The sequence below is a fragment of the Diaporthe batatas genome, assembly GCF_019321695.1.
Source record: "Diaporthe batatas strain CRI 302-4 chromosome Unknown Contig00013, whole genome shotgun sequence".
NCBI classification, from domain to species: domain Eukaryota; kingdom Fungi; phylum Ascomycota; class Sordariomycetes; order Diaporthales; family Diaporthaceae; genus Diaporthe; species Diaporthe batatas.
Window position 1 is genome coordinate 2,416,373 of NW_025408560.1, and position 17,300 is coordinate 2,433,672.

Consider the following 17,300-nt stretch of genomic DNA (forward strand, 5'->3'; position numbering starts at 1 on the left):
ATGATCGCCCTGACCCCTCCTGCGTAACGGTCGCCTATCTAATCGATTGATCAGTGAAGCAAGCTCCCGCCACAGGTGGGTGAGTTTGAGGCACGCAGCTGTGGCTGGAGCTGTCTGGCGGTCCAAGGCGGCATGGCATGGCATCTCTCAATTAAATTTACCCCGGATTTTCTGATGATGCTACCGTCGCTTCTAGAAGCCTTCGCCGCCTCCTCACTCACGTTCTCACACCCAATTCCCCCTCCCTACCGCCCAGCCAGCCAGCCAGCCCCTCGTATAAGTCACTGCAATTGGGATTTCCTCCACCGTGGCCTTTTCGGCAAAGGGTAACAACCAACATTCACAACCTGACACCTTTCAATTTCCACTCGACTTATTAAAGGTGCCAACACCACAAGGCGGTCGATCTCGCACCTAATATTTGTGTCGCCTCCCCGTTTCTTCCTCCCGCCTGGACATGTCTCTCCTTCATCTTTGAAGTCTAACAAAAAATACACCGAGAGGCATTCAGTCAGTAGGCTTGGGCCTACCCTTATCCATCACCTCTGCCCCGCCCATTCCGAGCTCGAGCTCGATCGACGAGTCAACGTCTGTCTACCAATAAACCGACATGCATCACCCCACCCTCTCGACCGCAGCTGTCGCCTTGTTGGCTGCACTGCCCTCTGCAAATGCAGGCCTCTACCCAAAGAGCTCTGCCGTGCTCTCTGTCGACGCAAAGAACTACGACAGCCTGATCGCCAAGTCCAACCACACCTCCGTAAGCTCCCTCCCTCCTTGCACTCCAGCCCGGGCAGACTACGTGCGGCACACGCGCCCAGCTCCACCTTATTAACTGCTAACGCCTGCCCCCCTCAACCTCCCAGATCGTCGAGTTCTACGCCCCCTGGTGCGGCCACTGCAAGAACCTCCAGCCCGCCTACGAGAAGGCCGCCAAGAACCTCGCCGGCCTGGCCAAGGTCGCCGCCGTCGACTGCGACGATGACGCCAACAAGCCCTTTTGCGGCACCATGGGCGTGCAGGGCTTCCCCACCCTGAAGATCGTGCGCCCGGGCGCCAAGAAGGGCAAGCCCGTCGTCGAGGACTACCAGGGCCCCCGCACCGCCAAGGGCATCGTCGACGCCGTCGTCGACAAGATCAACAACCACGTCCAGCGCGTCTCCGACAAGGACATCGACTCCTTCCTGTCCGCCAGGAACGAGTCCGCCAAGGCCATCCTGTTCACCGAGAAGGGCACCACCAGCGCCCTCCTGAAGAGCCTGGCCATCGACTTCCTCGATGTCGTCGCCGTGGGGCAGGTCCGCAACACACAGAAGAAGGCGGTCGAGATGTTTGGCGTTGACAAGTTCCCAACCCTGGTCCTCCTCCCGGGCGGCGACCAGGACGGCATCGTGTACGACGGCGAGCTCAAGAAGGAGGCCATGGTCAAGTTCCTGTCCCAGGCCGGGTCCCCCAACCCGGACCCCGCCCCTAAGAAGAGCAAGGCCAAGTCCAAGTCCTCGACCCCAAAGAAGCCAGCAACGAGCGCAGACAAGGAGCCCGAGACGGAGCCCTCGGCTGAGGGAGAAGACAAGGTCACGGAGCCGGTGGGCGACGACAACATCCAGAAGCCGGTCATTTTCGAAGGGCCCCTCCCGATCCCCATCATCAACTCGGCCGAGAAGCTGGCCGCGAACTGCCTCGGGCCCAAGTCGACCACCTGCGTCCTGGCCTTTGTGCCCAAGGAGAACCGCGGCGAGCCGGTCGACAAGGCGCTGTCGTCGCTCGCGGCGCTCGCCCACAAGTACGCCCAGGGCAAGCACAAGCTGTTCCCCATGTACGAGGTGCACACCGACGACGCGCACTCCAAGGACGTCCTCAAGGCGCTCGAGCTGTCGGGCGACGTCCAGGTCCTGGCCGTCAACGCGCGCCGCGGCTGGTGGAGGCTGTACGAGGGCGGGGACTTTGGCCACGAGAGCATCGAGGGCTGGATCGACCAGATCCGCCTGAGCGAGGGCGTCAAGCGGAAGCTGCCCGAGGGCGTCATCCTCGCGGCCGCGGAGGGGACGGCGGGGGCCTCCTCGGAGGAGGCTACCCCGGAGCCCTCGCCTGAGCCCACGCCCGAGGCCACTGATGGTGAGGCGGCGGCCGAGAGCAGCGCCACCACCGAGCCAGAGGTGACCCCCGAGGCGGAGAAGATCTCCGAGGCCAGCACTGACGAGGAGACGTCGTGGAAGGGTGCAGACCCCACCATCCAGGAGGAGACTGCGGAGGAGAAGCCGACCGAGTCGGTGCATGACGAGCTCTGAGGGGGCCATAGCCACTACTAAGGGGTGAATGTAATGTTAGCCGGCGTCTTGGTTTTGGGATCGATCCGTTTGTTTATGTGAAAATCAAATTGGCAAAATGCCTTGTGACCTGGATGGATGGATGTATGAGACAATGTGTCGAGGGAGTCAGGTCTAAATTGGAAGGCATTTTCTTACCTGACATCCTATCCATGCTTTCCGGGGTATCATTGACCTGGCATCCCAAACAGTCGTCGCCGTCGCCATCCCTCGCAACGAACATCAAACCCACAATATCCTCTCCAGCCTACTAGAGTGTGCCGCCCCTCCCTCCGAGCCGTCCCCCTCCCCTCAAGCTCAGAAATCAAGATTCACCCATCAATCTCCATGTCCTCGACCCCAACCCCCTTCTCAACAGCCCCCTCCCGAATCATCCTCGCCCCGCGCGCCCGCACGCACCGGTCCAGGATCTGCCGCACCTGCTTGCACCCGTCGACACCAACAGCAAGCATGCCCTCAAGCCGCGAGGCCTGCACGCGGCTCTCGCAGACCAGCACGGCGACGCGGTCCCCCCGCGCGCCGAGCGTGGCGACCGTCAGGGAGGGGAGCTCCTGCTCCTCCTGGTGGTTCAGGTCCAGCAGCGGGTCGGCGCCCTCGTCGCCGGCGGCGTGGGTCGACGTGCTCCCCGCCGTGCAGGCGGCGACGTAGTCGGCCATGGGGATGCCGGCGTCGACGGCGGCGAGGGTGCAGGCGTTTATGAGGCACGCGAGCAGCGAGCCGTCCTGCGAGAGGACGTGCAGGGAGAAGGCTATCGTGCTGTGGGGGTAGAGGTGGGTGTGGAGGGCCGAGGAGAGGGCGCTGGAGAGGGTCGACTGCATTTCGGAGATGCGCCTGTTGTCGTTGTTGTCATGTCAGTTCTTTGGTTTCTTCCTTCATAGTGAAGGGACGAGGATGATGAGGAGGACCGTGATAACGTACTTGTCGCCCCGGCCCCGCCGCTTCCGGTCCACGCTGCTGAACCCGGCGATGACTATGCTCACGGCCACCTCGGCCTCCTTGTCCTGCTCGGACCGCTGCCCTCCTCCTCCTCCGCCTCCTCCGCCAGCCCGCTTCGCGGACTGCTGGTCGGTCGGGCCCGTCACCACGCACATGACCTTGGTGTTGCCCATCTCGAGGTAGCTGGACCCGTCGGCGGCGGCCTGGGTGCGGATCTGGGCGTGGCAGCGGCGCAACTCGTTCCACCGCCGGCCGTCGACGCGCAGCAGGGCGAGGGAGTAGGAGGATGTGTCGAGGGGCATGTTGCTTGGTGGTTGTGTGTGTGTGTCTGCGGGATGCGGGATGAGGGGGTCGCAGGCGTGTCACTGCGTTCTCGATCGAGGTGTCTAGACTGTCGAGGTGGCTTGTGTTGTCGCAGGTGTGTAGCCTGTGGGCAATTAATTAGTGGCAAGGCGTGCAAACGGGCGGGTTTGTACTGGTGAAGCTTGATGGAAGCTTGGTGGAAATTTTGGTGGGGCTGTCTTTCGTGCAGGGGTCCCCCGCCGTGGTGCTTGAGTACCTAGTATGTACCTAGGTACCTAGGTACTTAGGCAGGGTCAGGGGTGAGCTCTCTTAACTCCGTACTCCGTACATATATCGTGGCCATGCATGACGTGGGGAAAGGAAACGGTGAAGAGCTCTTGATATTCTACACAGAGTCAAGTACGGGGAGGCCGGATGCATCTGGATACCGGTTCAACCAATAAAACATTAAAATCACTAACAATATCAACAACCCCGAGAGAGCTCATCCATCAATCCGGTATCCAGGTGCATCCCGTCTCCCCGTACTGTACTATATGATATCCCATGCTCGCCCGGTTCATCTCTCCAGCCCGGCTCTCCCAAGCCAGAAAGCTCACATCCCTCAAGATGACCAACCCAGTCGAAATCAGCGTATACCCACACGCCACCGGCCTGGCCGCCACCTCCGCCGCCGCCCACGAGGCAGAACACCCCCTCAAGCTCTACGGGAGCTGGTTCTGCCCCTTTGTGCAGCGGGCCTGGGTCGTGCTGCACGAGAAGAAGATCCCCCACCAGTACGTCGAGATCAACCCGTACAACAAGTCGCCCGAGTTCCTGGCCCTGAACCCGCGGGGGCTCGTGCCCACGCTCGGCGTGCCCGCCGGCACGTCCGGCAAGGACCCCAAGCCGCTGTACGAGAGCCTCGTGCTCTGCGAGTACCTGGACGAGGCGTACGCCGACGAGGCGCGGTTCGGGCCGCGGCTGCTGCCCGGGGACGCGTACGAGCGGGCGCGGTGCCGGCTCTGGGCCGACCACGTCGCCACCAAGGTCGTCCCTGCGTACTACAAGGTGCTCATGCACACGCCGGACAAGGCCCACAGCATCGAGGACGCGAGGGCTGAGTTCCTCGGCAGCATCGAGACGCTGGTGGGGCAGATGGGCGGGGGCGGGCCGTGGTTCCTCGGGGACCGCTTCAGCCTCGTCGACGTGATGCTGGCCCCCTGGGCTGTGAGGCTGTTCCTGCTCGATCACTACAAGCCCGGGGGTTCGGGGATCGACGAGGCAAGGGCCAAGGACCAGACTACCTGGGCGAGGTGGCAGAATTGGTTCGATGCCATCACCTCGAGGCAGAGTGTCAGGGAGACGTCGAGCGATGATGAGAAATACATCGACTACTACAGGTCGTATACTCAGGGCACGACCCCGTCCATCGTTGGGCAGGCCACGCGCAAGGGGTGAGAGGCTGCCCTGAGGGGAATTTTAGGACTTGAAATTGGAGCACTATGGTCTACCCAACCGGCCATTGATGCTGGACGCCATCCCATGACAGTATTCATGTTGCCCCAACGTGGTGATAATGTCCTATCTGCACAATCCAACCGCCGCCTTGTAATTCTTTCTTGGCACGTTGCTGATGCTACGACGGATGCTAGGTGGTGTTGACTAAAGAGATGCCCTGCTTATCGTGATAAGTTGGGCAGTGCCTGGATAATCGGGTACTTAAGAAGTCAATCCCGGAATTTTATGGCTACGAGATAGTTTCCCCGAAAGGGTCAATGATCGTGGGGTAGTGAACCCGTCTACATTTCTTTTGCAAAGTTCTGGGCACCACCGGACTGGTCGAGCTCATGTGAATTTGACAGTACCTGGCTGTCATGGCGAATTTTCTCATCCTAGGGTTTCCCAGAGTGGCCAAGATTGTTGTTTGAGCCATTGCAATGTCTCGAGTAATCGTCTTCATCCAAACCAGACTTCGCTACCTAGGCATGATTGCTCGTTAGCTGTGATGTTCAGAGCTTCCTCAGGTTGGTCAGGGACTGCTGTGTTATTCCCCTGGCATAAACAGCATGAGAGGTTCAAAAAGGGTAGATTATTTTAGTCACACGTTCACAACTTTCATAATCTCACCTGTGTAAGTGTAACCCTTCCTTTTGGGACGGGGAGGGGGGGACAAATCAAGCCTACGGAAGACCAAGGTCTGCCGGTAAGGAACTGATTATCACTAGTAGCACAGTCACACGCCCTGCTGTCTGCCACTCACTCTCAAATACAACACGCTGTCACCGACATGCTGTGACCCGCGAATGAGGTGGACATAGCCGTTGTCACTCACGGGGCGTGGCCTTCCACTTGCTCTCAGCCTATAAAAGGACGTCGAACCTCCAGCCTATTGAGCTCCATTTGTCTAAAGCATCAACACAAAGACTCAAATCTACCCAAGAATCAATCATCACTTGAATCATTCAACACTTCAACACTTCAACACTGAACAGCTCGAAAGAGAACTTCATCAATTCCAACCAAGATGCCTGCAATCAACAAGCCTAAGCACGTCGTCCACCGGGAGATTTGTACCAAATGCGGTCAGGACCGCAATAATTGCAAGTGCGGCCAGGGCAAGTAGTCGGGCATGGAGGCACAGGTGATTGGTCGGGGTGGATCACCAACGCTCGGCGTTGTGAAAATGGAGGATAACCTGGTCGGCTTCAACAGCGAGAACTGAGCACACGAGGCTTGCACTGCCAACTCTGTAGACCAGGTATCAATCCAAGTACAGTTTCACACCCAACATTACTGTGTGAATTATATCAACGTCGAGGGTCAGACTCACGCCGCATCTGAAGCTGGGCACATGTGACTCCGAGGGCGCAATATAGCTCTTACACATCACCGTACCCACTCATCGGGACACCGATCGGCCCCGAGCCGTTGGTGACGCCCAAGAGAACATCCCAACTTCTAAATCCCATCTCCCAAACAGCCCAGAAATGTTATAACTGGCCCGCCGCCTTTTCCCCTAGGCCACGAGAACATCATCCGACCTGGGCGATTGGACGAGGAATATCATGGAAGAAGATGGTTACGGCCTGCTGCCCTGCTCGGTCCAGATGGGCCGATAGGTGGCCCTGCGTGCTCGGCGTCCCCGCCACGGCCCTCTCGACTCGCGACTCCACAACGAGCACCCACCCACGATCCACAAGACACCCACAACCAAGCAAATTTTCTCCCTCACTCTCTCTCATGAGCACCGCCCCGAGGCCTCGGAGCATCACAGGGCGTCTAGCTCAAATGGTAGAGCGCGCGCTTAGCATCGACCTTCTCATCAAAGATCTCGCAAGGGATCGTGAGACGGAGCATCATGCGCGAGGTACACGGTTCGATCCCGTGGTCGTCCATTTTGCCCCCTCGAGCGAGGTATTTAAGCCTCTCGGGTGTTGGAATCCTTTTTGGGCTTGTCTAGATAGACTTCTAAGGCCAAGGGTTCTAGGTCAACCGGTGTGTGTGCCCCGGGCACCCAAGCTTTCGGCGCGAGGCCGGCATAACTTTTGCAAGCTTCCGGCCGCCGGTATGCATATCTGCTGACCGCAGCCGGACAGATACCAAGGCTTGGGGTTGCTCGCGAGCGGCGGGATCTCAAACTATTATACTTGGCCCCTTTGGAACTCCCGCCGAGCCGGTTCGGCTCAGCTGCGAGGTGTGCGATTCGTCCAAAGAAACATGCAGAATCGGGAACATTTTAACTCAAATCTGGAATATCTAGTTTTGTCCCCACGGACGACTGCCTGATTTATACCCCTGCAGCGAGGGCAGGCCTGCATGGCCCGGGGGAACGTTTTCCTGTTCTGGGACCGTTATTAGGGCCGCAGCTGGTCTCGATGGTCCTTCCTGCATGCAGTGTCTGCATACGCTATCTCTACTGTGTATGCCTCTACTGTACACGCGTACATTATAAGGGTAAATCATCATTGATATCGCCGAGAAACTTGAAACCTGTTGGATGAAAAGCTGAGATTGGTTTTGGGATAATCGCCAGCCCACCTCTGACGTCTTCGAAATGCAGTCCCAATCTGGCAAACCACCGGCGATGCATCTCTCAAACGCCAGCCTGAGTGGCTGGCAGCTCATAACGATGCACGGCAGATCCTCCTATAGGGCTTCGGAGCTCGGCCTATAGCTGGCTGTCTTATAGACTAGCCAGCCAACATCAATCGGTAGTTACGGTGCAGAGGTGGTATCCGCCAGCCCTGGAGTGTTTCCTCACCAACCCGTCATTGTTCGAGAATCTCAAACCCCAGGTGCCCCCACGGGAGCCAATCCTATAGGGAGACCTCCTGGCGGGCACGTCACGCGCTAATGTTTGAGCTGCCTGCGGGCCCACAGCCTGTATTCGTCTATGTCACAGGTAGATCTCTGCCAGCTCCCTCCGTAGCGCCGCCGACAGGGCCGTTGCGGGCGCAGGGATTGGGCGATAGATACTCACTGCCCCCTCCCTGGCCCACTGCCCGTCCGGGGCCCACGGGCTGCAGGAGCCGTGGCACACACACGCGCATAAATAAACATGGACCGAGAAACGTGGGAGATGGTGTCAGATAGAGTTGGTTGGCAGCGGGACGGGCGTGGGCGGACTGTGTTAGTGTAGCAGGCCTTACCTGTGCCTCTTGTCTTGCTGTCCAGTCTCTGATCCCTCCGGATTGATATGGGTACTTACGTAGGGTGGCTGTTTCTAGTTGCCCTGGGCTGTCTGCCCGGGGCACAGCGATGAAAACGAACCCTCGTTCCGTTTATAATCATCGCATCTCCCACGGGCGGATGCAAGTTGGACGCCGAGTGCGCGACATGCAGATTCCTTATAGTTTGGGATACCGAAGCCTAATAAGCACCGGCGGCATCGGCCAAGGGACCTGCTGCAGGTCACGCCTTGCCGGAGTCATGTCTGAGCGGGCGCCTCCCATGCCAGTGGTTGTACACTGACTGCACAGGCTTGCATTGACGCAACTGATGCCCGCGTAGATCAATACATACTGGCTGGTTGGCTGGCTGACTGACTGACCGACCGACTAACAGGTGAGAAGGCAAAGTGTACTGCCCACAACACGGCATATACGGCATTTAAGCTCTGGCCCTGCAGATAAGCGTTGCCAAAAGTGCGAGCTCGACCAGCACCTGGGGACCGGGATAGAACGCGCGCCCTGCGTGCCCTGCGTGCATATTATCCTTTCTGTTGCATGACTGACTGACTGGCTGGATGGATACATGTCCCTTATCTAGCCTGCTGCCCCGGCCGACGGCGCTAGAAAGAGGTAGTCTTCCCTTTTCGTCTCGAGTTTTTGTTGTTGTCCTGTCTTATGTTCCTATTCCAGGTTGCATTCCGCGAGTTGCGATGGGATGCAGTGCAACACACACCTCGATGTTGCATGGATCGGCTGGGACGAGCGGCTCGTTGACGTATCCCGCTCCCAAACCAACCCCAGATCGTTCTGAACACACCGTGACCCCTGACTGTCCAGCTGGGCTCAGTCACAGCCGGAGGCGACTTGTTTAAACGACAGGTGCCGCTGCCCCACAAGCCAAACGAGGGTTACCAGTCTGACTCTCTTCCCTGGCGGCTTTCCTGCAGCCCATCGTCTTTTCTTTTTGATAATCATAGTCGGCGATCAATGTCGTTATAATCCTGCTTTCTGTCCCCCGTCTCCGTACCCCGGACGCACATGCCCGCCTCCGAGGGGGCATTCGCCGTCATGAGTACCGGGAACGCGACGCTGGACGCGGTGGGCGCCGCCTCCGGGGCGGCGACTGTGGAGCTCGCCGTCGAGTGGATCGTATATCTCGTCATAATACTAGTTATCACGGCCCTGCGCACCTACGCGCGGGCGAGTATACCGGGGAGGAGTGGTTTCGGATGGGATGACTACCTCGTCTGGATCGCAGTGGTGAGTCTTTCGCCCCACCTCTTCCTGTCCGTTTGCCCTTCGCGGCTTGATCGTACGCATTAGGCTTTTCTTTTTTGGTTGGTGCTAACTAAAATCTCGCAGGTCTGGTATGTTATCTTGACCGCTGAAGTCTATGTCATTGGCGTCACGGCTGTCGGTATTGCGAACGATTCCATGACAGATGAATACCGCGCTCGGCTCGCAAAGGATGGCCCAGAGAGCCAGGAATTTCGTCTGAGGGTGCTGGGATCCAAAGTACAGCTAGCTGCTTGGATATCGTATTCTCTCGTTTTGTGGCTGTTGAAGGGATCTCTCCTTTGTTTCTTCGTGGTCCGACTTACTGTGAGCTACCCAAGTCCAGAGTGCTTCTCTTCTGTCTCCCCCAGCTTGGCAGATATCACTAACTCACCGTAGGAGGGTATCAACGGAGCGAGAACGAGGGCCTGGATTGGCACAGTCCTCCTGGTTGCCACGTGGGTTTCCATCGTTGTTACGGTCCTCGCGAGCTGTCGGCCACTCAACAAGATGTGGCAAATTTTCCCGGATCCGGGCGCAGTCTGCTATGCTGGCGTCTCGCCGGTCCTCATCGGCGTCACGCTCGCCGGCAATATCCTGACAGACGTCTACCTGATATCGATACCCGTTCCAGCGCTACTGCGAGCGTCACTCGGACGAGTGCAGAAAGTCTCGCTCGTCAGCCTCTTCAGTTGTAGCAGTCTCATCACTGCGATGGCTATCGTCAGAGTAGTCGTTATTGTGGTGGTAAGAAAGAAGTTCTCATGGGCAATCCTCGGGGCCTCTCCTCGCTGACCACATCTCAGAATTCGAACAGTAACGGCGACGGAGCATGGGCCCTCCGAGAATGCTTCGTGGGCATGGTAACGACGAATATGGCGCCTATAATTCCGCTGTTCAGAAAATGGCTATCGCCCTGGCTGGGACGACTCGAGTCCAGCTCCGACGGCAATACGAATCAAGGCACCGGGGCCGCGAGCAGCCGCGCGATGAAATCCAGGAACCGAGGCCCCAGAAGCCCAGGGCTCAAGCTCATGACGACCGGGCGCCATCACAGCTCGGACAGCTCCGAACACATCATAGACGCCAACGACCTCGAGATGCGATCGTACCACAGTCCGGACGAGCGCGATGCACCGCCATCCGGGCTGGACAGGAAACCGACGGGAAGGTCGACTCGTGGGGGCGGCTCAAACAGTCCGACGCTGATCATTCAGAGGAACGGCGAGATGCTGAATGCAGGAGGGGGCGCTGCCGCTGCGGCATTCCACGGGGACAGACCTGACCGAGGTGTGCAGGTTCGAGATATATCGATGCGGGAGAGGGATTTTATGAATTAACGAAATGATATGATACCTGATTTGGGCCTACGTCCCCAAAACGTTTTGCCAGTCATGATGAGCTTCTCCAGGCCGCCACCGAGATGCGTCGGATGATCCGAGGACGCCAGTACGCTTGGACGGCCTGCATTTAAGTCGCTGCAGGCCGACGTCGCCCGGTGAGTCAGGAGTGCAAGGAACGTGCAGCAGACGATGGCAGGCAGACAGCCCCCGACAGGTGTAGAAATCCGAATCGCATGAACAGCGACAGGCCTAAATCCGTGCGCATTGCGCGTACGGAGCACTCCGTATTTACGCGTATCCTTTGAAAAATTTTAATCCGATCTCGAGTTCAAGTTAGGCTCAACGCCTCTGTGCGTACGCGGCCAGAGGCCTGCCCTCCACCTTTCCGGGACAAAGTCTCAGCCGGCTTAACTGCGAGATCTCCGAGGCCCGAGGTGGACGGCCGGCTGGCCCCCTTTTTTTTTCTCACATTCAAAGCATTTTTAAGCATCCGGAACCCATCTAGTCAGCCGTCATCTTATCAATCTGATCAGTTGTGCAACATATATCCGCCCTGCATCCGTTATGAGACAGGCCGCCTGACTATTTAAGATATCACTGCTGTTCCTGACCCTGGGCATCGTTGCATCATATCTTTCTAGGTTCTATTTACAAACTCGATCTCCTTCGAAAATGGCTGTCGGGCTGAGGAACGTCGTGGTGATTGGTGGATCCTACGTTGGGATTGTAAGCCAGCATGCAGACCCGCCATAGGTGCAGCCGTGATGGGCCCCTTCATCACTAACAAGCGTGGCGCGATAGAACGCAGCAAAGGAACTCGCAAACGTGCTGCCTGCGACGCATCGTGTGAGTGTAAATTATGCTCATTCCAAATTACAAGTTACTAAACGAACACCACAGGTACTCCTAATCGACCCCCACAGCCATTTCAACCACCTCTTCGCTTTTGTGAGTCCCTGTCCCTTTATGTGTGCCACCTTTCCGTGATGCAGTCCCAGCACGATCGCCCCTGCTCATAGGAAGGATCCGAGTCTACCCGTATGGAAGACCCGAACAGGACGCGAGCTCCAAAGGGATGGCGTGGGCTTAATCCTTCTGTATCTGAACACATTCACTCTTCATCGCATCACTGAGGGATTACAGCAATGCTAACGACACAAGCCACGATTCGCCATACTGCCTGACCACGAACACAAGGCATTTATCCCATACTCAGGACTTTTCAATGCATCGCCAAACAAAGACCTGCACACAATCGTGCAAGCAAAGGTCGTATCACTCAAGTCAAAAGAACTGACCCTAGACCGAGAATGGCAAGGCTCGAGGCAGCTGTCATTTGAATATCTCGTCGCGGCGACGGGCACGCGCCTCGCCTCGCCCGGGTCCATGCCCTCCGACGAGAAGGGGCCCGCGGTGGAGTACCTCAGGAAGTACAACCAGGGCATCAAGAACTCCAAGTCGGTGATCCTGATCGGCGGCGGCGCGGTCGGCGTGCAGATGGCCTGCGACCTCAAGGAGATCTACCCGGAGAAAGAGGTCACCCTGGTCCACTCGCGGGAGCACATCATGCCGGTGTACCACGAGAGGCTGAGCGACATGATCAAGGAGCGGTTCGCCGAGCTGGGCGTCAGGTTCGTGGGCGGCTCGCGGGTGGACATCCCCGAGGGCGGGTACCCCCTCGGCGGCCAGGGGGGCGAGCCCATCGCCGTCAGCCTCCAGGACGGCCGGACGCTCACGGCCGACTTTGTCGTCCAGGCGACCGGGCAGGTCCCCAACACCCAGTTCCTCAGGGACCTGGCGCCGTCGTCGGGCGAGTCGCTCACCAACCCCAGGAACGGGTTCATCCGGGTCAGGCCCACGCTGCAGTTCCGGGACGAGGCGTACCCTCACCTCTACGCCCTCGGGGACGTTGCCGATTCCGGGGCCCACAAGGCGGCCCGCCCTGGTTTCGCGCAGGCCCAGGTGGTGGCGAAGAATATCCAGGCGATGGTCGAGGGCAGGAAGCCTAGTGATGAGATCGTGGTTGCGCCGGCTGGCATCCACTTGACGCTGGGATTGGTAAGTGCCAGCAAAATAAAGTCTATGATTCCATTTTGACTTGGCTGACAATTTGTGTGTAGACCAAGAACACCATTTTCAGGAATCCAGACCCCAAGGCGGGAAACAACGAGCCCTTCGTTAACCTCAAGGACGATGGCACGGCCGACATGAGCATCGATGCTGTTTGGGAGAGGCGTGGAGTTAAGGTGACGGACCCAAGAGATTATCATTTGTAAAGATCGCTATGCTTTGGGTATGGTCATTGCATAGATGCGCCAGATTCAAGCCCAGTGCCTTAAAGGACGATGTAGTGTCCCAAAGAAACACCCTAATCTAGCGAGGTAGCAGTCAGCTATATTCAATGACAATTCCATCACTGAATAATGCCGTACAAGCTAATTTTCAAGCCAAGATAGATCCATGCTCAAGCGCGGCTCCGTATGTCTGTCCCTACCCAGGTACTCTTTCAGACTTCTCAACTGTCGTGACTGTACAATGTTCAAGCTGGGCGACGGTGTCTCAAAGATGACAGGGACTTACTCCATCCAGTCTGCCCTTTAAAACCCTGGGAATCGATCATTAATTCTGTAGCACATTTTACTGAACAAAACTAAAGTATCTTTTCTCACACGACAGTGCTGCTAACGGCCACGATCTAGGTCTGCAGACGCAAGGTAAAAGAGTAGCCGGGAGCCTTCACATGAAGCAATTCATACCCCCATGCCAGTCTCAGAATCAACTTCTTGAACATGTATAATATATTTAGATGACGTATATCTATCAAGTCTGTCCGTGGCTTGCTCTTCACAGAGACCGTGTATTCATGAAACGCGCAACCAGCTGACGCACGTGCAAGGACTAGCAGCAAGTTCTTTATGCCCATATCCCTCAGCAACACAAACAGCCTTACTCGTTGTCCTGGACATCGATGACGGTCGACTTGAACTTCCTGGCCGGCGTCTTGCGGTGGAAGAGGATGTCGATCTCGCGGTAGGAGCGGTCCTTGAGCTCAGGCAGGAAGAAGAAGGCCATGACCCAGCAGACGCAGGCGGTGCCGCCCCAGACGAAGCCGCACTTGCCCGCGACGTTCCAGCCGGTGGGGTTGAGCAGCTGCGAGGCGAGGTAGATCATGGGGATCTCGGTGACGTAGTAGGCGCCGCGGCCGACGCCCGTGCTGAGGGCGCGCAGGCGCACGGCCGAGGTCTCGGAGATGATGGAGTAGGTGATGGGCCCCAGGGAGCCGGCGTAGACGAACGAGATGAAGATGCCCAGGATGGCCTGCGCGTAGTTGGTGCCCGTGTTCTGGGCGATCGAGGCGCAGATGCCCAGCAGCATGAGGAAGGTTATGTTGACGCCCGTGCCCCAGAGGTAGATGGTGCGGCGGCCGAACCAGTTGGAGATGAAGAGGGAGCCGACGTTGGCGACGAACTGCAGGCATGAGTTGATCAGGCCGAGCTGGAAGGAGAAGTTGGTCGACATGCCGGCCTCTGTGTTGGGGGTCAGTCATCGGTTGGGTCATGTGTAGGGAGGGTGGTGGGGGAAGGCCAGAACATACGCTCGAAGAAGAATGTGGCCTGGTTGGCAATCAGGTTACCGGCAAAGTTCTGAGACGTGTAGATCAAGCAGGTAATTATTGTCCGCCTCAGGTCGGTGCCCTTGAAAAGGTCGCTCAGCTTGGGATCGCCGCCTGTCCTGGCTTCGATCTCGACCGTTCGCTCGACCATGGCAAGCTCGTTGTGGGCGTTTATCTTGGACTGGCGTCCGAGGCGCTGGATCGAGCGGAGGGCCTCATCCTTACGCCCGTGGCGGACGAGCCAGTAGGGAGACTCGGGCGCAAAGAAGAGGATGACCATGAGGGGAACCTGTACATTGTCAGTCGCGTGGGTATTGTGGAAGGGACACTTGGTGCCTCGCTGCCGGGGACGTCATGGGCTTACTGGGAATATCCACTGCAGTGCGAGAGGGATTCGCCAAGACCATTCGTCGTTCCGCTGGTTGAGGGCGTAGGTGGCACCGCCGACAATGATGCTGCCAATCGACCAACTCATCTGGAGCGTGCCGGCGCAGGCACCACGGAGGGCCAAGGGGACGATCTCACTGGCGTAGGCCGGGGAGTTGGCAATGAAGAATCCCCAGGGGACGCCTTCAAAGGCCTGTCCGATGACGAGAACCTCGAGTGATTGGGCCTGGAGTGGACTATGGTTAGGCAACACATCCTTCCTCTGTCAGGAGAACAAAGCAGCGGGGGTGACTTACGAAGAAGGAAATGAAGATTGTACCGGTCATCATCACCAGGGCCAACAATGTGGTCCAGCGGTAGCCGATCCGGTTGGTGATGGGGCCGGCCAACAGGACCCCGATGAACGCACCACACTGACCGGCCTGGAAGAGGGAGCTTTGCCATTTGGTCTCGATGGCCTTTTCAAGCGATCCCGCGACGTGGACACCGTATCTCTCCTTGAAGGCGGGAAGGGCGACGAAGTTGCCGTTGAGGAACATGTCGAAGGACTCCATGACCTGCGAAGCAAAACAAGCATGTCAGCCGAGACTCGTCCCGCACACACAAGCTTTGCGCCGCAAGGCCCCCTTGTGGGCGCCGGCCTGGGCAGGTACTTGGCAGGGCGGGAATGGGGCACTCACGATAGTGAAGCACATGAGGAAAGCCCAGAAACAAGCCATTGGGTATGTCTTGATGGCTTCCAAGAGGCCCATCTCGTGCTCTCGGGCCTCGCCATCGAAGGCATCGTGCATCACGTCGGCGTTGGCCAGAACGTCGACGTGGCCGGTGCGGCCCTTCTCGTTCTCGACATGCTCGCTCTGGTGCACCTCCTTGGTCGCCTCGATATCGCTTTGGGACGACATGTCGTGGATTTGCGTGCTTCTCGTCGACACCAGCGTGGTGGGTGAGGGGAAAAGAAAGGAAATGGATCAAGCAAGTCGAGGCCAGAGACACCGAGTAAGGACCAAAGGAAAACCGGGGGAGCAGAGGCTCATATTATCGGCAACTGTCGCGCAGTGAACAGCGCGCACCTGGGCAGTGGGGGACTGATTGTCCGCGGACATTGGTCACGCGCCACCGGACCCTCCTCCACTGGGGAATCTCTGCCCGCATTAAGCGAGATCCATGTAGGCCGGCATCATACCAGCAACGGTCCCACGGGGTGACTTGTAATTTGTGCGGCTAACACGATTTGCTGTTGGGTGGATGGATACTGCTGGGGAAAGGGTATCCACGCGTGTTCGGGGCCCCAAGTTTTGCCAGTCTGCCAGTCAGGATCCCCCACCACGAGAACATGGGGAAAATACGGAGAACCCGGGGGCGAGGAGGGATAGGCCCGTCTGCCCCATAAAAGCTACAATCTTACAGAGTCGCATCCTGGCCTGTCCAGGCTAGGACAGCGCCGCTTGAGCCGCAGGTATGCCGAGGCGCCGCCTTCCGGGTGCGTCTGCCACACGCTAGACCGACAGTTGACGTGTGCGGCGAAAGGGCTGCCTCGTCGGGTTTACGACATCATTATATGAGTGCACCTGGCTCATCTTTCTCTTCCTCTTTGTCTTATAAGCCTCTTAGATGCCCAGGTGGGTGAATGACCGTGTAGGAGCGGCTTCGACCTTTCACCGACAACGAACCCCCCAGAGTGAGCGCTTCATGACTTGGGCACTGATCCCATGGGAGCGCCTTGGCAGGGGAGGCCGGCTGACAGGGACAGCCCCATCACGGCTGTGGATGCCAATGCAACCGTCCCCAAGCCTATCATATCGAGGCATAAATCCCGCCGCTCTGGTTCTCGAAATGGACCGAATCAGCGAGGCCCAGGCCGGGCCTGACAAGAACAGGCACCCTCAGCGGGCTGAGGCAAGGCGGTCCTTCTCCCCTGTGCAGCGTCACAGGGACAGGGCCTCATGGTTTAGACTAAGCAAACCGGGCCGACTCCATGGTTTCGGAGACAGGTCTTTTTTGCACGCACGCGGGCACGTTACATGCGCCCGGAGACATGGAACGGACATACGTCAAGTTCGAGATGCGATGGGCCTTTCTCTTCAAGCTGAGACGTCTTGTGATGCCTTCATGCTGAGGTCGAGGTGGTCTTGACGGTGAGCCTGGAAACTGACTGGCTGGCTTTGCCTGTTCGCATACGTGAGCCATGCCATTGGCCTGTGATGTGGGACCAGAAGCGCCCAGCCACCAGCAGACCTCGGCTCGACCCACAAGGGAGATAAGACACGCTGACGAGCATCTGCACGCCTTGTTTCCATTGACTTCTCTCACATTGGCAGACCACGGCGAGGCACAGAGTGCAGAGTAATGAAGGGATGGGAAAATATACAGAGTCCAATGTAATTTCGTGCTGCCCGGCACAGCAGTAAGCCGCGTACCAAACATCTCCGTACCGTAGAAGAGAATTTCCGCGGACCTGGAGGAC

The 17,300-nt window shown here is 57.9% G+C and overlaps 6 protein-coding genes across 6 annotated transcripts; 4 read left to right on the forward strand and 2 right to left on the reverse strand.

The window, feature by feature from the left end:
• Positions 1 to 610: 610 nt before the first annotated feature.
• KVR01_010339 (uncharacterized protein) lies at positions 611 to 2,288 on the forward strand (the record flags this gene model as incomplete). The annotated part of the gene is made up of 2 exons (XM_044787199.1): positions 611 to 760; positions 867 to 2,288. The coding sequence occupies 2 exons, from the start codon at positions 611 to 613 to the stop codon at positions 2,286 to 2,288; spliced, it is 1,572 nt and encodes a 523-aa protein (XP_044640498.1).
• On the reverse strand, positions 2,285 to 3,885 carry KVR01_010244 (exosome non-catalytic core subunit SKI6). Its single transcript, XM_044785215.1, has 3 exons — positions 3,246 to 3,885; positions 2,466 to 3,158; positions 2,285 to 2,397 (listed from the first exon to the last, which is right to left on the reverse strand). The coding sequence occupies exons 1-2, from the start codon at positions 3,563 to 3,565 to the stop codon at positions 2,639 to 2,641; spliced, it is 840 nt and encodes a 279-aa protein (XP_044640403.1). The 5' UTR covers positions 3,566 to 3,885; the 3' UTR covers positions 2,285 to 2,397; positions 2,466 to 2,638.
• A 33-nt stretch (positions 3,886 to 3,918) lies between these two features.
• Positions 3,919 to 5,301, forward strand: KVR01_010504 (uncharacterized protein). The gene has a single exon (XM_044784505.1). The coding sequence runs from the start codon at positions 4,113 to 4,115 to the stop codon at positions 5,004 to 5,006; it is 894 nt and encodes a 297-aa protein (XP_044640663.1). The 5' UTR covers positions 3,919 to 4,112; the 3' UTR covers positions 5,007 to 5,301.
• Positions 5,302 to 9,286: 3,985 nt separating this feature from the next.
• On the forward strand, positions 9,287 to 10,833 carry KVR01_010527 (uncharacterized protein; the record flags this gene model as incomplete). The annotated part of the gene is made up of 4 exons (XM_044793491.1): positions 9,287 to 9,478; positions 9,581 to 9,820; positions 9,893 to 10,240; positions 10,300 to 10,833. 4 exons carry the CDS (start codon positions 9,287 to 9,289, stop codon positions 10,831 to 10,833), a joined length of 1,314 nt encoding a protein of 437 aa, XP_044640686.1.
• Positions 10,834 to 11,168: 335 nt separating this feature from the next.
• KVR01_010635 (uncharacterized protein) lies at positions 11,169 to 13,257 on the forward strand. The gene is made up of 5 exons (XM_044790603.1): positions 11,169 to 11,562; positions 11,638 to 11,682; positions 11,737 to 11,784; positions 11,998 to 12,894; positions 12,957 to 13,257. The coding sequence occupies exons 1-5, from the start codon at positions 11,509 to 11,511 to the stop codon at positions 13,110 to 13,112; spliced, it is 1,200 nt and encodes a 399-aa protein (XP_044640794.1). The 5' UTR covers positions 11,169 to 11,508; the 3' UTR covers positions 13,113 to 13,257.
• Positions 13,258 to 13,616: 359 nt separating this feature from the next.
• Positions 13,617 to 16,157, reverse strand: KVR01_010312 (uncharacterized protein). The gene is made up of 5 exons (XM_044785988.1): positions 15,517 to 16,157; positions 15,133 to 15,393; positions 14,814 to 15,062; positions 14,432 to 14,738; positions 13,617 to 14,363 (listed from the first exon to the last, which is right to left on the reverse strand). Exons 1-5 carry the CDS (start codon positions 15,736 to 15,738, stop codon positions 13,783 to 13,785), a joined length of 1,620 nt encoding a protein of 539 aa, XP_044640471.1. The 5' UTR covers positions 15,739 to 16,157; the 3' UTR covers positions 13,617 to 13,782.
• Between the last annotated feature and the right edge of the window lie 1,143 nt (positions 16,158 to 17,300).

Excerpts from the sequence above, each read along its gene's own strand:
- KVR01_010244 (XM_044785215.1), bottom strand. The coding sequence starts at position 3,565 with ATGCCCCTCGACACATCCTCCTACTCCCTCGCCCTGCTGCGCGTCGAC. Across the intron at positions 3,159-3,245 it reads CGGCGGGGCCGGGGCGACAA|GCGCATCTCCGAAATGCAGT; the intron begins GTACGTTATCAC and ends CAACGACAACAG.
- KVR01_010504 (XM_044784505.1), top strand. The coding sequence starts at position 4,113 with ATGCTCGCCCGGTTCATCTCTCCAGCCCGGCTCTCCCAAGCCAGAAAG.
- KVR01_010635 (XM_044790603.1), top strand. The coding sequence starts at position 11,509 with ATGGCTGTCGGGCTGAGGAACGTCGTGGTGATTGGTGGATCCTACGTT. Across the intron at positions 11,563-11,637 it reads GTGGATCCTACGTTGGGATT|AACGCAGCAAAGGAACTCGC; the intron begins GTAAGCCAGCAT and ends GTGGCGCGATAG. Across the intron at positions 11,683-11,736 it reads TGCTGCCTGCGACGCATCGT|GTACTCCTAATCGACCCCCA; the intron begins GTGAGTGTAAAT and ends CGAACACCACAG.
- KVR01_010312 (XM_044785988.1), bottom strand. The coding sequence starts at position 15,738 with ATGTCGTCCCAAAGCGATATCGAGGCGACCAAGGAGGTGCACCAGAGC. Across the intron at positions 15,063-15,132 it reads CAATCTTCATTTCCTTCTTC|GCCCAATCACTCGAGGTTCT; the intron begins GTAAGTCACCCC and ends AGTCCACTCCAG. Across the intron at positions 14,739-14,813 it reads CACTGCAGTGGATATTCCCA|GTTCCCCTCATGGTCATCCT; the intron begins GTAAGCCCATGA and ends GACAATGTACAG.